Here is a 17090-nt window from a genome sequence, read left to right as displayed (position 1 = left end):
TGTTAATCTAAAAATCGACAAAGACTTGGCTCATCATCAGACCTGAGGCGAGCAAACAAGCCCTCTGTGACCACACCCACCTGTCAATCAAAGCGTGAACTCACCTGTTCACATTATATTAAGGCTTAAAGTTATGCAGGATTAAGAGCGTGGACGCTTTGACTGACAGGTGTGGTTACAGATGGCCTGTTCACTCAGGCTTCATTCAGCTCCACCGATGATCCACGTCTTACATCAGCCTGCTGGTGGAGGAAGCCGGACATCCAACAGTATTTTTGGTTTCAGAACAGAACTTTAGAAACTTGTGGGTGACGTGACTCGAGCGCTCATTCTTCATACAGACAGTGGTAGGTAACCTGAAAAGCTTGAGAAACTTTGACGATGAAGTACTTCATGTAATACTCGTGCTGGTGGAGATTTGAGTCTTTCCTGGACACACTTTGCATCTTAAAAAGGTTTCTGTGAGTTTCAGCAGTCCACCAAGAGAACTCTGAGGGAAAGAAAGGAAAGCCATTAGGAGAGTAAGACCCTGCCAGCTCATTAAATGGGCTCTTTTAATGTCAGCTACTGGTAATTAGTCCGTCTTGGCCAGTCTGCCTTCATACAACATAACAGACTTTATGTGAGTGCAATGCTCCGTCGCCTCATACAGCAGTAATCCTTTAGCTTAGAGGCTCGCAGCTGCAGCCAGAGTTTAAAAATAGATCAATATGGAAAGTATAGAAACAGACTTGATATCTGGATAATCTAATATCTTGTTTTTGTCTGTGGGTCAGCACATCGACAGCAGAGTCCTGATAATAACAACATGGCACGCTGCACGCTGTCTGACTCTGCGGGGGGATTGTGAGTAATTACACCGGCTGGATGCTGACTGGATTCTGCCACAGCAGTTATTTAAATAGAAGAAAGCAATAATAATACACCGAGATTTAATAATATAGTAATATATCTCTGGACTTAATACCCAAAATAACAGGATAAAGCATAAGTACATGTAGTGCATGGTGCAAAATCCTGCTTTGATGTTTTTCCAGACGTTTTTTAGAAACATAGAAAATATAAAACTGATAATATTGGGATGGTTTCTGTGTTTCTCTGACGCTTGTTAACCATCAAGAGTTTTTGAATGTTGCATCAGTCAAATCAGCATTTTCTCCTCCTCATTTAAAAAACAGCTCGAACTGAACAGAACCAAACTGACAGTCACAAGTTCCTCTTTAATTTGATACCAGATATGTCGCTTGTTTGATTCAACATTAAAAAAGTCCCGCTCAGTCCTCCCTGCCGACTCTTCGGTGAACACTGAACACCACCTCCGTCTGGGCCTTTAGAGCCAGGTTAGTCTCTCTGTTTACTGATGTGATGATGAACTCACAATGTCTGAGGAAACTGAGTGGAAACCCGCCAAAATAAAATCATAGATATCAACGTAATGATGAATATTTACAACACAGAGCTGCATGTCCTCTGTCCCTCTGTCGTTATGGCCACACGGTAACTCGCGGGCTATTGGAGCTCCTGTTGCTTAGGTGACACGTTATTGCTCCCTCGGTCACGCGTGTTGCCGTGCTGATTTACCCACGGTCACGCCTGCTGCACTTCCTCAGTCTGGAGGATGTTGTTACTGAGAAGTGTGACAGAGCGACGCCTCGGGCTGCAGCTCGTGTTCATGCCCTGTGTTTGTTTCTTCACGAACACGACTTCGCTGTCACTCAGGGGCTCGACAGCTCATTCCTGTTACAGCGTTTCTACCTGATGAAATAGAATAACGAGCCCCACTCGATGTCCTGCGTGGACAGCAGGTCACATGTTTCTCTGCTGAATGACTGAGGTATAAAAAGGCTTCAGTTTCCCGCCCTGTCTCTTTGTTTCACAGAGACAAAGACAGAGGAGTGAAGGAGTCACTGACATGATGAGTCGCGGCAAAGTCTCGACACCAAGTCAAAGCTAACTCGTGATTACTTCATACAGTGTGTATCTCCAAGCTATCACCTCTGTGATATTAAACTATTGATCTGCACGAGCCATGAGGTCCTATTCCTCGTGCTGCTTGAACTGTGACTACTTCAGCTCTTTAATACCTGGCAGGTTCAGCACGTGTGACGCAGGTGCAAAGAGGAATTTAAGTGGCCACCAGTCTGCTGTTAGTAGCCCGGGGTAGGATTGAGTTACTCTGTCTGTCTTAATGAACTCTCTCTTCATTCGTCCCTTTAGCTCGTGTTTACTGTTCCAGACGACAGCTCCTCAGCTCAGAGCTTCAGGACAGTGACCCACACCGCCTGGGTCAAAATGTCAGAGGTCAGCCGGTCAGCCAGAGAAGTGAAGGTGATGGAGAAGTCTTAAACGACCTCCTGCTGAGTCTTAGTTTTAAAGAAAGAAGTTAACGGCCTGAATGGAGCCTTCTGAGACAGCAGTAAGAGAAGCTTGGAGCAGCTTTCCAACATGTTTTACGTTTTTTATAAAAAGGAAAATATCATATCTGCTTACTTTTTTAAAAGTCTTATCAGAGGTCAGTCTGTCAGTCAAGCAGCATTTTGTAAATGTAGTTTTCCCGGGCTGCTTCATCCCTCCAGGCTCTCTGTGCAAACTTACTTAGATGAATATTTTTACTTTCATAAAACTCCCCGACCCTGCAAACTGCCCTCTGCTACCTTAATATTCAGCTTTATGAAAATGAGGCTGAAGACAAAAAGCCTGGCATTGTGTCCAATCTGTACCCACCTCCACCCTCCTCCACCCTCCTCCTCCACCCTCCTCCTCCTCCACCACCACATCCCATACCAACCCCCCTTCACTCCCCCCTTCCCTTCCTCTGCTGTTTTTCTCCTCTGCACTGACACCAGGCTTCCTGCGAAGCCCTCAGCATGAGAGCTCATTGGCTGTGAATGTTTTGTGGTATTATGTCTGCACCAGGATCTGTGTGTGTGTGTGTGTGTGTGTGTGTGTGTGTGCCTATTTTAATCTGAGGGATTTGCATCACGCTGCCTTTGCTGTTTGCAAAACAAGCCTCATGGATAATAACCCAGTTATGAAAATGAAAAATGTGCCCGGATAGAAAAAAAAAAAAAAGTTCACAGTCTGGTGAACGTTCTTACATGCACAAGCTAAATACTCACCAACATGTAAGTACTGCATTACCCAAAATCCTCTCCTCATCTACATGTACATGTAGTATTAGTTTGTTTTTACCGTGATGACCAAAAATGTGAATAAATACATAAACGAGGGTTTCTTTCAGAGAAGTTTCAGCTACTTCATTTAAATATTTACAGTTCTTTGTCATCTTCTTTGCGGTTGACCAAACTTTTAATCGATGAATCGAGAGAAAAACTTGCAGATTATTAGAGAATGTGACAGAGACGGTTTCATGGGGTTGTTTAAGAGTTTACTTGGTTCATAAAGACATTAAACATGATTAAAATGTAATAAATAAGTTTGTTAAAAGGGTTTAAACGTCTGTATTACTTTAAAATTCAAATATTTAGAGCCTCTTTTGTAAAGTTATGATCCAGGACGTGCACACAGAAGTTATACTTCTGTTGTTTATGTTGTGTTAGATGTAAATGTTTTAATATGATGCTAACATGTTTCGAGCTGTATGTATTTAAATTGTTTATATCCTTTATTTCTTCATAGTTTCCACAGAGTGAAATATAAAAAGACATCTGTACGATTCATGGCCATTATTTCATTGGAGCAGTGTAGTTACAGTTAATAAAAATAACCATTAGTTGGAGCCCTACAGCTGAGATCTTGACTGAATCCCTGAACATGTGGCAGTTTTTAGTTTGTCGTGGAGTTATTCTTGTCTGGGTGCATCAGAAGGAAATCATCACTAATTGGAGTGAAGCGATCGGGCTAAACGTTGCATGAAATTACCGTCGGACGACCCCATTGTTGAGCATTCGTGTCCCTGTGCTGCTCCACCCCCAGCAGCCGGCCCATTGACTTCATGCAGCGCTCGCTCCACTATGAAGCCTGTGGTGTCAGTGTGTGTGTGTGTGTGTGTGTGTGTGTGTGTGTGTGTGTGTGTGTGTGTGTGTGTGTGTGTGTGTGTGTGAAAGGAAAATGCATGGCTGCTTGCGTCTGGGAGTGACAGTGAAAGAGATAACGGGCAGATTTATTGAACTTTCTTCTGAGGGATGTTAACTTTAGAGAGAGAGGAAGTGAGGAGGGGGGTGATCTGTGCGGAGGCGGGGCGAGGGTGGAGGCTGCTCGGAGGTTTTAGGGGTGTTTGTGTGTGAAAGAGGGGGAGGTGTGTATCGAGGGTCTTGGATTGGACTGTAATCCTTTAGTCCTGGTTAGAAATAACCCCGCACAGTCTGGGACAAACAATGTGACACACACACACTTTCACACACGACACATATTGTTTGCTTCTCACACACTGAGCGCTGAGATTTGGCTGACGTTCCTCCATCATGACAAAATGTCCTCGGCAGAAACTGGCTGATTTACTGCAGGAGAAGGTCGGTGCTTTCTGAGACGTTTCATGCATCGAGTGTGTTTGTGTGAGGGAGAGTTTGGTTTTGGTGGCGTGTGATGGAAGTGTTGTGTACTCTGATTATTTTCTACATTTAGGGGAATTATGCCAGACTCAGACACTCTTTGTTCTCTCAGTCAGCTTCATGAGGTCGCCTGAATGCTTTTTAATTAGTGGAATTTCTTGCCTTCTTTAAGCATTTGAGTCCAGATTATCCCAAGAATCAAACAGTCCATCGTTACTTTAAGACATGAAGGTCAGTCAGTCCATAAATTTCAAGAACTTTCAATGTGTCTTCAAGGTCAGCCACAGGAACCATCAAACACTCTCTGCTCTGCTGCAGAGGAGAAGTTCATCACGTTTGGCATCCTCATTCTTAAATCAGATTAGAGCTCCACAGAAACGCTTCACAGAGTCCAAGCTGCAGACACGTGTCAACATCAAGTGTTCAGAGGAGACTTCTTCTTCTTCTTCTTCTTCTTCTTCTTCTTCTTCTTCTTCTCCTTTCGGCTTTTCCAATCAGGGGTTGCCACAGTGAATCAGTTGCCTCCATCTAACCCTGTCTTCTGCATCCTCTTCTCTCACACCAGCTACCTTCATGTCCTCTTTCACTGCATCCATAAACCTCCTCTTTGGTCTTCCTCCTGTCTGGCAGTTCAAATCTCAGCATCCTTCTACCAATATATTCTCTATCTCTCCTCTGGACATGTCTGAACCATCTCAGTCTGGCCTCTCTGACTTTATCTCCAAAACCTCTAACATGTGCTGTCCCTCTGATGGACTCATTCCTGATCCTTTCCATCTTGGTCCCTCCCAAAGAGAACCTCAGCATCTTCATCTCTGCTACCTCCAGCTCTGCCTCCTGTCTTTTCCTCACTGTCTTTAGACCAAACAGCATCGCTGCTCTCACCTTTCCTTTCATTTTAGCTGAAACTCTTCTATCACACATCACACCTGACACTTTTCTGCCTGCGCACGCTTCTTCACCTCTTTTCCACCCTCTCCATTGCTCTGGACTGTTGAGCCTAAATACTTGAAATCCTCCACCTTCTTTATCTCTTCTCCCTGTAACCGTCCAAATTTTGAAATTCCAACCTCTGCTGTATGTCTTTGTGAGACTCGGAGAAGGTGAACGGATGGTGTCTACATGTGTGGTTCCCTCCCTGAAGCATGGCTAAGGGAGCTACTTTGAAGAATCTAATATATAAGACTGTGACTCTGTGTTGATCCATTATTGTAGAATATTCTCTAATTTAATGTGAATATACAGATTACATCTTCTTCTGTCAGATGCCGTGTGACAGATGACACACATTAAGGTTGTCATAAGCTCATTTCTGGTGAGGTTCCACTCGTGATCTCTTTTCTGATCCAAACACACTGAGACGTATGAAATGTCTGCATCAGGTGGCACCGAGAGAAGATGTTACTCACCTCGCTGTCACACCTCCCACACCAGATATGTCACACAGGCTCATACTGTATGTAGTAGATGTAATAAGTCAGAATTCTTACCTCCATCTTAGACACCCAGTGAATATATAAGCTGCCGGTCATATAAACGCTCAGAGGGACGAGTGGTCCTTTTTTCTCATGTAGTTCTCTTCTAGCAATTATTGCTTTTACTGTCAGTCAGCAGCAGGTTTCTGAGAACACTTCCCCTCCATTAAACACTCACAGATGTCATCACTGTAAAGCACAGCGGCGACCAGCCACCAAATATTCCCTCTGTCTCTCTTCTCATCGAGCCTTCTTGTACGCTGCAAAGAAACCACGGCGGTGAGGGACAAGCAGGAAGAGAATTGTTTGGGTAAATCTGATCTGATGAGTCCAAATTTGTGATTTTCAGTTCCAACCTCAGTGTCTGTGTGAGGTGAACGCATGCTATCTGCATGTGTGGTTCCCACCGTGAAGCATAAAGGAAGAGGTGTGATGGTGTCAGGTGCTTCGCTGCACCAACCAGTCACCGAATATTCCCTCTATTCTTCTTCCCATCACACCTTCTTGCACTCTTTCCTCTTACACTCTGCTCCGGTAACAGGAGTGATGGAGGTGTTGATGGGGACACGTTCACCTCTTCTGAGTGAAGTGTGTAATCATCCAATTTTCCACCTTTTTGAAAGTTATCATGTGCCGTATCTCTTCTAAACAGCCAGAGTTATATGGATGATTGCAGAGATAATCCTCTCATCACATTTTGGGTGAAGATGTTGTGACTGTACATGATTATTACAGGCAGATATCAAAGATGGCATTAAGTGGAAAGCCGTATCACTGTTAGGTAACGTGGAGAACAACAACGCGAGCCCGAGCCAGAACCTCTCCTTCCCGTTGTCATTTTGTCAAGCACGGAGCACCTGCTGCCAGCCCGGCTTTACTCAGCGTCTGCCAGCACCGGCATATGGCAAACACACACTCACACACACACACGCATGTACACACAGTCACTATTTCTGGTTCAGGGTGGTGGGGGGTGTTGGAATCTGGCAGGTGGCTCATAATGTCTGAATGTCACATCTTTATGCATGAATGCTCTGTATTTACACACAGTCACGGTTACACTCACATGCGCGCATTTGCAAATTTCATATGCATACACACACACACACACACACACCTCCCACTCGTAGAGACAGAGAGGTAAGCAACTGTCTTCTGCTGCCTGCATCCACAAACAGCCTGACGTTCAGATCAAACATTCTGGGCGGTTCGTCCTCAGTTCAACAAATTCTGTCACGCGGTGCGACGACGTTTACTGTTTTATCCTTTTGTTGGAGGATCAAGAGCAGCTCGATTTTTTAGGAAATCCAGACAACTGTAACACACGTCTCAGCTGACTTATGGCTTCTTTGTGTTGGACAAAGTTTCAAACATCTTTGGCTCCATCAGAATATCTGGTAGTTTTTCAACTTTTGATGTTCGGCAGAAGATTAGGGGGGTATTGACGTTCGTCTAACGTCTAACATGTTTGTATCTGCTGCTGATTTAATACCCTGCATGTGTGTGTGTGTTGTGCCTTTTAATCTCCTGTCATGTTTAGTTTGCAGTCACACGGATCACATACAGAACATAAAGTTCTGATCCTGTCTGTGTGTGCTTTCATTCGCAGTATGACCCGGAGAATTCGGGCTTCATCAGCACGGAGCGCTTCAGGGACCTTCTGGCGACACACGGCTCTGAGCTTGACCCCCACAAACTGGAAGTCCTATTGGCCCTCGCCGATGGCAACGCCGATGGGAAGATCTGTTACCAAGACTTTGTCAACCTGGTGAGATTTTCTAACTATTTATAGGTTTGCTGACGCAGAAATCAGTGATGTGAGTCGAGTGAGTCAGATCCAAGTCATGAATCTGATGACTTTGACAGCAAGGACTCACGTCTTGATCTGGACTTTAGGTTTTGACCTTTGGTTCCCAGACCTGGACAGAGTCTTTGTGGTAAACCGGTTTGATTAGTAGTCCAGATTGAAGATACAGTAGAGGTAGAAACATCTCGCCCTTTTCAAGCTCTCTTCTTGTCCACATCCTCAGTGATGGTGCATCCAGACTCGTCGAGCACAGTCGGTTTGTCTGTTTCGTTATAAAATCCTTCTAAGCACAGTTTGGTATTTAAAGGGACTTAAACATGTCTGAACATTTGAATGACCTCAGGTTTGATAACGCTGGTACGTTCTATCATCATGTTCTTTATGATGTGCAGGTTTTCATGTGACTTAGACTCAAACATGTGAAACATTCAGGTTAGAAATGACGAATTACACATCACAAAATCAGTTTCTTCACTCACTGGAAAAAACTCAAACTTTTTCGCCATTTTTACATCCAGCTCCAAAAATCCATACCCCAAGATCACCTCAGCTACAAGGTGCAGAGTCTTCCTAACAGGAAACGACTCTCGGCCTGGTGATAAATTCGCCTCTTAACTCTCACCTTGTCCCACTTTTCACTTTCACCTTCAAACCGCAGCCGGCTGATGATTGTCCAAGGTCTCACTCAAGCATCTCCAGCTGTGCTCGCTGCCTCATAACCTTCTCATTTTCTGTTTTCCACCGTCTCGCTTGCTGCTGTTTCCTCATGGGAGGCTGAACCGCTGACCCGGGACGGCGTGGAGAGGTCTTGGAGTGGGAGCAGTTGTGTGGTACACAATGACTACTGGGTGGCTGCGGGATGGAGTTGGAGGGTGGAGAGGAGGATGTTGTAGAGACTGTAGGGAACTCATTGTCGTCTGAGAGTGTGAGCGTGTCCGTCTCCCCCTTTCTTTGGTGTTCTTCAGAGCAGTTTATTGTCTGATACAGTGGGTGAGGAATGAGGCCTGTAGGAAGCTTGGAAAAATGTCAAAAGGGCTTTTTGCTGTTTGTCTCCGGTTCCAATTGGTGCATTCATGTCATGTGACAGACGGCGGGGTCGTGGTGTACAACTGGAAGTAGGACACAGAGGAATGGGGTGTGTGTTTTTTCTTCTTAGTGGCTTCTTTTGTGTTCACCCCCTCAGTGGTTTATACATTCATAGAGGCAGCGACAGAAGCTAAACACAGAGAAGAAAGAACGGCCATGCATTCATGATTATGCTAATGTGCTGTGCAATGAATAATAAGTGCTAAAACAATGAGTTTAGATGAATCAATTAGTTAATCATTTATCAAACGTTCGGCTTGTTCCACTCAAACGTGACGTTTTTGCTGCTTTTCTATACGTAGAAATGAAATATTTTGGATTGAGAATTTTTATTTTTTTTAAACTTCAAATGGAAAGAAGTGCAATGTTCATTTTTAACTAGTAATACATTAATGCATGTATGTATGTGTGCAACCACCGTGTCTGTGAAGTGAAGCCAACGCAGGTCTATAACACGTATAAAGAAACCTGAGTCATGTTATGGGTTGTCTTGTGTCTGGACCATTTTGTGACATGTGACTCTCAGATTTTCTATTTTACTTGTATTTTTTGTTGAAGTTACAGTGAAGAATGTGAAGCTTTATAAATATATTTCACTGTCCTATAAAGAAGAAAGCTCCAAATGGTTGCAGAGGTGTTCAGTCAATAGCTGTACTGAGGGTGAATTTATATACAACTCACCTGTTCACATTATATTAAGGCTTAAAGTTATGCAGGATTAAGAGCGTGGACGCTTTGATTGACAGGTGGGTGTGGTCACAGATGGCTTGTTTGAGCGACCAGGCTTCATTCAGCTCCACCGATGATCCATGATTAGCCAGGAGGCAACCAGAGCTTCAAAACGTCTCTTCAGAAACATGTGGGGACGTCACTCTTCTATTATTAACCAGCAATAGATTCAATGAAAAGAAAAGAACCCCACAGTTTGTCCTGCTTTGGTTAAAGTTCACTGAACCTAAACCTGTAAATGTTCAGTGTTTCATTCTGTGTTCATGTGATATCTAAAGGAATGTGAGGTATGTAAACGCAACATGATGGACATTAATGTCTCTAAGATAAAATTCAAAGGGTCAAAGCCAACATGGGAACGACGTGGGAGAGAGCTATAATTCTTCCAACAAGTTAATTGGCTGCTTTCTGTTGGCACATTTGTATCTTCTGCCTTCACGGGAGGGAAGAACGAGAGAAAAATAGAATTAGAGGAAGAAGCCAGCACAGACAGAGACAAACTGCGAGGGGTTTATTTGTCACGCCATCTCTCCTTTGCACCACAGCTCTTCCATCAACCTGATTGTCAGTAATTGCCTGCTCGCAGCTCCGTCACAGTCAGCGTCCAAATCACCGCTCACTGCCTCTCTTAACCTCTTCCTCCATCCTTCCATCCTCCCTCAGCCTCTCTCTCTCTCTCTCATTTTGCATAAGCTCCCAGCTTGTTCTCCCTTATCGCTGCCTTTCTCCTCCGTCTTTCTGTCCATCCATCTCCTCGCTCTCTCTCTCTCATACATCACACTGCGAGTGTCCAGGGTAGAAACTGGATCAGTAATAAGTTTATACTTCCCAAAATATCTGCAGAAAAAGGTTGAACCGCTCAGATTTTCCCCCCAGTGGGATGAAATTGTGGAAATGATCATGATGGATTTGTGCCGGTGCTTACAGATGTCCTCATATATGTCCTGTTTTTTGTTTTTGCTCGAGATACATTGTCAAAAGTTTGTAGCATGAGAAACCTTCATACTACAACATACAATGATATTTTCACTTTGAGGAAGACCCGAAGAGATAAAATAAAATAATAGTTTTCTGAGTTTGGGGTGGAGGACCCTGACAGGCCTGCACAGAGAATTTATGAAGGCCAGGAAACCATCAGCAAAGTGTCTGAATGTGGGCACCGCACAGCAAAATACAAAACTACCCGCAGTGGTCGAGCGAGCTAGAGAGTGAATGAGGAGATGGAGTGATGGCACAGAGAAATGAAACGCTGCACAGCCCTGTGCTAATCTCCACTACGCCTGATTTGCTGTGAATACGGCCTTAAACGGACAAAAGCACTGCGTGAAAAAACCTTTATTTGAATGTGACCGCTCTGTGGATGCAGCCGACACTGAGGTCTTTCTATAAAATGGTGTAGGGACTGAGGTGCCCACCACAAACCACTATGTCCCTGGTTCGAGTCTAGGCGAGGACTTTTATTTTGCACGTTCAACATCTCTGCTACATCCCAGCTCAAGGAGTAAGAGGAAGTAACATAAAACCTGTTACAAACAAAGGTTTTTATTTAATGAAATTCATCGTGAATTGACCAAAGGTGGCGAGGTGAAGTTAAAAACCGTTAACGTATACAATCTAGTTTCCGATATTAACGAAGCGAGCTTGACATGATAATCACAAGCCGCCGTCTCAGTTCAGCGGTTCAAGTTTAAATAAGGTTGCTTCACGTGATTGGCTCCCTCCGATTGGTGCGTCGGGGAGGTGTTGCTCCAATCAGGGTCCTGCATCCTTCCAGGAAACGTTGAGTCCTCACCTGGGACCAATCAGGGTGCTTGGTGATCACACATCACAGCACTACAAAAAGGCCAACAGTGAGTGAGACAGTCTCTCTCCTTCGTTTCATGTCGTGTTTTTCTTGTGTGGAGATGTTGAGATTGAACCTGGCTCGGCTTTAATCCAGCATCATCCGTCAGTTAATCAAAGTAGCTACGCTTCTGTTGGATTACTTTGTCAGGTGAAGGCCAGTGGATTGTGACTTATAGATCTATTACTAAACCTGGACTTCCTGCATCATATTTCACCGTCTTACCAGCATCTGAACAGCACAGATCAAATCCCTGCAGCCCAAATGCTCGTGGAAAGCTTCTCAGACGAGTAATGTGTAACGCTGTGGTGTCCACATACGCTTCACTGTGTAGTATATTTCTGTAATAAAGCCACTCTTGCTTTTATTCAATCTCTTCCAGCCTCCTTCATCTTCCCTGACCTCCTTCCTCCATCTGTCCTCCTCTGTCTCCTTCTCTTTCCATCTGTTTCTCCCTCTCACTTATGTCTCCTCTCCCCTGACTGTGTTCTCCATTGATCAAACTGTGAAATTGTCCCTCGCTGGCCGAAACACCCATTTGTCCCATTCACCTCCTCTCTCCTCTCTCCTGCTCTCCTGCCAGTGGGTAAACAGACAGGACGTCATTCGTTCTTTTGTGCCGCACAAAGAGACAAGGAATTGCAGTCACTTCACACGAAGAATCGACTGTCTTTATGGAGCATGGCTGCCGGAGGGAGGTCCATGTTTATGTGTGTGTGTGTGTGTGTGTGTGTGTGTGTGTGTGTGTGTGTGTGTGTGTGTGTGTGTGTGTGTGTGTGTGTGCGGTCTGGAAGTGGCCATGGTAACCCGTAATCATTTTCCCACAGCTCTCTCTCTGTGCCGAACATCAAGGCTGAAATAATTGGCTTTTTCTGAAGTTTATCTGCAAACAGAGATACATGCAGAGACGCTAAAAGTCTCATGATGCAGCAGACGCAGATATTATTGATATTCTGATTTGAAATCTGTTTTTTTATCAGTGTTTTCTCCCTCCTGTGTTTGAAATGGATCGTGATGCGTGCCTTTGTTTGCGAGTTGTTGCACAGATAAGTATGTGCACGTCTTCAGACGAGAGCGTTCCCCGTTTTCTCTGATAAGTCTGTTCTTGTGCATGAATAAACATCAGTCACAGCTTCAAAGCTGAGCCAGCGCTTTAAAGCTGCAGCTTTTGAAGTGGCAGGAGTTATGAGCATCCACCTTTCCTCATACTTGTATCGGAGACGTTACATTTACCTGGTTTGCCCTTTGCTGGAAACATTGCTCACTCCTGTTACCCCGAAAATAACATCCGGTAAATGACACATCTGGGCTTCAGAACAGAAGAGTAGAGTTATGAAGACTGACATAAACAGAGCAGAGACAGACAGACAGACAGACAGACAGACAGACAGACAGACAGCATCGTCATGGTGATTCTTAAAGAACACACAGGGATGTAATAAAAGAGACAGCAGTGATTTAGGCCGCCACATAAACCAGAATCTGTTTCAAATCAGAGCTGAGAAACAAACACATGTGTGTGTGTGTGTGTGTTTGTGTGTGTGTGTGTGTGTGTGTGTGTGTGTGTGTGTGTGTGTGTGTGTGTGTGTGTGTGTGTGTGTGTGTGTGTGTGTGTGTGTGTGTGTGTGTTTCGAGGTGAGAAGCCACCGTTTGAAAAATGTGACACCTGTGCTATAAAAACGATCCCACTAAATAAAAAATAAAATAAAAAAGTTGACAGTACTTTAGAAATGAGCAGAAAAGTCGTTTTGTCAGGTCCAGAGAAAAATGAAACCGACTGACGGGATCGTCCATCCAAGGTTCTGAGTGATGAACTGAATACACAGTGTATAAGATAAGATGAACGTTTATTGATATCCAGAGAGGAAGGACAGATAAAAACAGAACGTAAACAACAAATAATAATAATAAGTATATGAAACATATAGAATAAAAATAGTGAGCTGACTACTTGTATTATTACAGAGATGTAATATAAATATAGAATATGATGTGTGATATATTAAATAAAAACAATGTTAATGATGACAGAGAACAGCACTGAGACTTTAAATCACATGTATCTGTAATATTAACGTTACATTAATGTTTGTGTCAAATATAAATATATATTTCTACGAGTAGTTTAAAAAAACATTTCCTGCTGTACACGATCAGCTGATAACAAACCTGATCAGCCACAGTAATCAATACACAACCATTAAGCAAACCAATTACTAACACTCAGACAACCTTATGATGCCTAACAGTGACCTAGTGTTCCTGTAGCGTTGACAGAACGTTCCAAAACAAACATATCATCAGTTTGAAGTGAACTAACTCTGCGCTGTCCCTTTAAGAAACATCCGTTCCAGAGTGATATACGTGCTGTATTATATATATATGATATATGTATATATATGTTTATATAATGAACTGTTCAAAGACTGGAAAGTTTGTAGAGGGGTTTGCTGGTTGCTAGGTGACGATGCAGGCATTCTGTTGCCATGACGAGGTGGGAGGGAGGGAGGGGGGGACCGGACTGAGGAGGACTGGAGTCTGTGAGTACCTGTGTGCTGAGGCTCCAGCTGTGAAGATAGTTTAGAAAATCAACCTGTGTGCTGAGGCTCCAGCTGTGAAGATAGTTTAGAAAATCATGTGTCTTAAAGTGTGTTTGCAGTATTCACTCATGAACGAAGCACTAAGCACTGCCTCCCTTCATCCCTCTGTTCTCCCTCTCTCTCTCTCTCTGCAGATGAGTAACAAGCGCTCCAACAGTTTCCGGAGGGCGATTCTTCAGGGGAGCAGGCAGCTCAAAGGCTGCAGTCTCAGAGACGAGGTGGGCTTGGGACTGTCCCAGCGGCTGGTCCGGCACGTCGCCTACGAGACGCTGCCCCGCGAGGTTGACCGCAAGTGGTACTTTGACAGCTACACCTACTGTCCCCCACCATGGCTCATCCTGGCTATCACCATCGCAGAGGTAAATGATTCGGGAGCAGAACGTGTTCTGTGAAGTTCATGACCTCCTGTAGTGCGACATCTTTCTCTATTTGTCTGTCTGCACTCTCTCAGGTAGCCGTCTTCATGTACTACGGCTTCCAGCTGGACCGCCTGGTCCTGCAAGTGTCCAGCCCGTCCTTCCTGAAGAGCCCACTCCCTTACCACCCCCAGCTCCGGGCCCAGGCCTGGAGGTACCTCAGCTACATTTTCATGCACACTGGGTGAGTTCACGTCTGTTTCTATAAATCCACATTTTGGATGCTGACACGTTTGGCATGTCCTGAACTCGTCCTCTGTGACTACGTCGTTTTTCAGTTCATGGTATTTGAAAAAGTCTCCGCTCGTTACATAACGATTTCATTAACAAGGATACACTGTGCAATTAATTTTCACTGAAACACACCAACTGAAAAATGCAGATAGGCAAGAGGAGCTGAGGAACGAGGTGCTAATGAGGATGCAGTTACAAAACAAGATCTGAAACAAGCTGCTATTATTAGATTATTGGTGTAAACTAGTGATACAGTGTTTCCGCAGCGAGAACTTTAATTAATTGTGTTAATTAATATTGTATGTCTATATATATGTAGATAACCCGTTTTGTTTTTTTTATTGTCGTAACATAAAATCAGTTTAAAAAGTGCATGAAACATACAGATAACTAAATATATCGTCAGATTTGCACGAGCAAATTCACAAAAATGTTTTCCCATGGCAGGAAGTGTCAAAAGCTGCAGTTCCTCTAACGTCCACTTGAGGCTGGCTCCAGAAGTGAGTCAGTCTCCATAAGTCCCCATGTTTAAATGTCCAACTTCAGCACAACATGAATATGAATGAATATGACCTGAATATGGGGAGAAATAATCCTGAGAGTGACAGCGTTGTTTCCTCTGCGAGAACCTTAGACTAAAACTCTAACGAGGAAAAATACTGCAACTTCCTCCTCCTCTCCTCTCCTCTCCTCTCTCTCCTCTCCTCTCCTCTCCTCTCCTCTCCTCTCTCCTCCTCCTCTCTCCTCCTCTGTCCTCTCTCCTCTCCTCTCCTCCTCTCTCCTCTGCTCTCCTCCTCTCTCCTCCTCTGTCCTCTCTCCTCTCCTCTCCTCCTCATCTCTCCTCCTCTGTCCTCGTTTTATTATCAGCGGAGTCCAGGTCATCCATGTTTAATTACCCTTCTGGGTAAATGTAGTCTCAGGCAATACTGAGAACTAATAAAATGATAATTTAATTGGGAGGGCCTGGCGGTGCTGGTGGGGATGACAGTGTGGTTAAAAGATGAACTGGAAGGGTCGGATGGGAGGATGAAAGGAGGGAGGTGGATGTTTAACATGCACTGGTTACACTGGAACATGTTGAGATGATTTGAGTGAATCCAGTCTGACAGAGAAATGTTCACTCTACAAATCTGTCTTTATTTTATTGATTGTTTATTCAGTGTCTCTGCACTTTAAGGACGTGAAGTTCACGTCATAAATCCCTGCATGTGGGTCCTCTGAAAACCTTCAGGATCTTTTTCACTTCAGGGTTTGAACTCAACGTCACAATAACACAGACTAACTAACCCAACGAGTCTCTGAACAGAGTGATATAATAACGATATTACAGGATTTTACTCTGTCGTATAAAGATCATCTTCATAATGTTGTCAGACTCTGGATAAAACCAGAGTCTGTCAGGGGCAGAAACAAAGACTTTTAGTGGACGTCTATACGGTGGATGGAAGGATTACACTGCAGGCCACTGAAGACACAGACGCGGGAGATGTGAGAACAGTATAATACTGATGTTACAGATTCTTTACCCAAAGTATCTTAAACTCTCTCTCACACACACACACACACACACACACACACACACACACACACTGGCGTTAAAGCGTTAAATGCAGACTCTCTCTCTCTCTGTGCGTCTGCAGCAGCTGTGGAAATTTCAGGTAGATTAGCTTCGTACGAGATTAAAGCAGAACTCTGAAAAGAAAAGATTTCTTTCCAGCTCTGTCCTGCAGTAACAAATGTTCCGATGAAATGAAGGCCGCTCGTCATCAGATCGTCCGACGCCGTGAAAACTCCGAGGAGAGAATAAAGGATGGAAACCGTTTCAGATGTGTCTCTGTCATTTTAAAGTCAGTACAGACTCAACATGAAGTCATGACGTCTAATAAAATCCCTGAATCAGCAGACATTAAACAAAATGTGAAAGATCTTAAAGACTCTTACCGCGTGCGCCTCTCGGACCACATGCAGAGTTCTGGGTAGGCCCTAACCAAACTCTGGTCATGTGACTGCTTACTCTCTGCATTAAAGCAAATAAAAGCACTACATTTCTAACAACATCATTTTTTAAAGAGGCACATTTTGATGCAACATTTTAACAACTTATTTAAGACATTTTAAATGATTTTAAACGACCTTATGAACTCAAATATTGTATTTTATAAGAGAAACATGAATTAAACAACCCAACTAAACCTCTCAGTCTCTGCAGTTACAGTCTGTCAGTCTGTGCTGATGACGTGCGACAGTTTGATGCAGCTGAAAGTTTGAATCGTGCAGAAAAATGAAGTAATTGTGAAGCTCAGCCGAAGTTCGGCGAGGCGGGAACATTAAACCGAGCTTTTGTGGAGCGGCCCTGAAAGACCGCGGTCATCCGGACACAATAGGAGCT

At 44.0% G+C, this 17090-nt stretch overlaps 1 protein-coding gene across 6 annotated transcripts in view; it reads left to right on the top strand.

Annotated features, from left to right (window-relative positions):
• Positions 1–17090, top strand: part of rhbdl3 (rhomboid, veinlet-like 3 (Drosophila)) — a 54584-nt gene that overhangs the window by 25316 nt on the left and 12178 nt on the right. For 4 of the 6 annotated variants that reach the window (XM_027283584.1, XM_027283582.1, XM_027283585.1 and 1 more), the window contains 3 exons: positions 7596–7754; positions 14186–14410; positions 14503–14651. In XM_027283584.1, the coding sequence (XP_027139385.1) occupies positions 7596–7754; positions 14186–14410; positions 14503–14651 (533 nt within the window). Of the gene's footprint in view, positions 1–7293; positions 7384–7595; positions 7755–13946; positions 13992–14185; positions 14411–14502; positions 14652–17090 lie in introns of those variants that run through there. The other 2 variants (XM_027283586.1, XM_027283587.1) reach the window with 2 other exon arrangements.

The sequence above is a fragment of the Larimichthys crocea genome, chromosome X (assembly GCF_000972845.2).
Source record: "Larimichthys crocea isolate SSNF chromosome X, L_crocea_2.0, whole genome shotgun sequence".
Lineage (NCBI taxonomy): Eukaryota > Metazoa > Chordata > Actinopteri > Sciaenidae > Larimichthys > Larimichthys crocea.
Note: the sequence above shows the minus strand (reverse complement) of the source record. Positions and strands in the feature narration are given on the sequence as shown.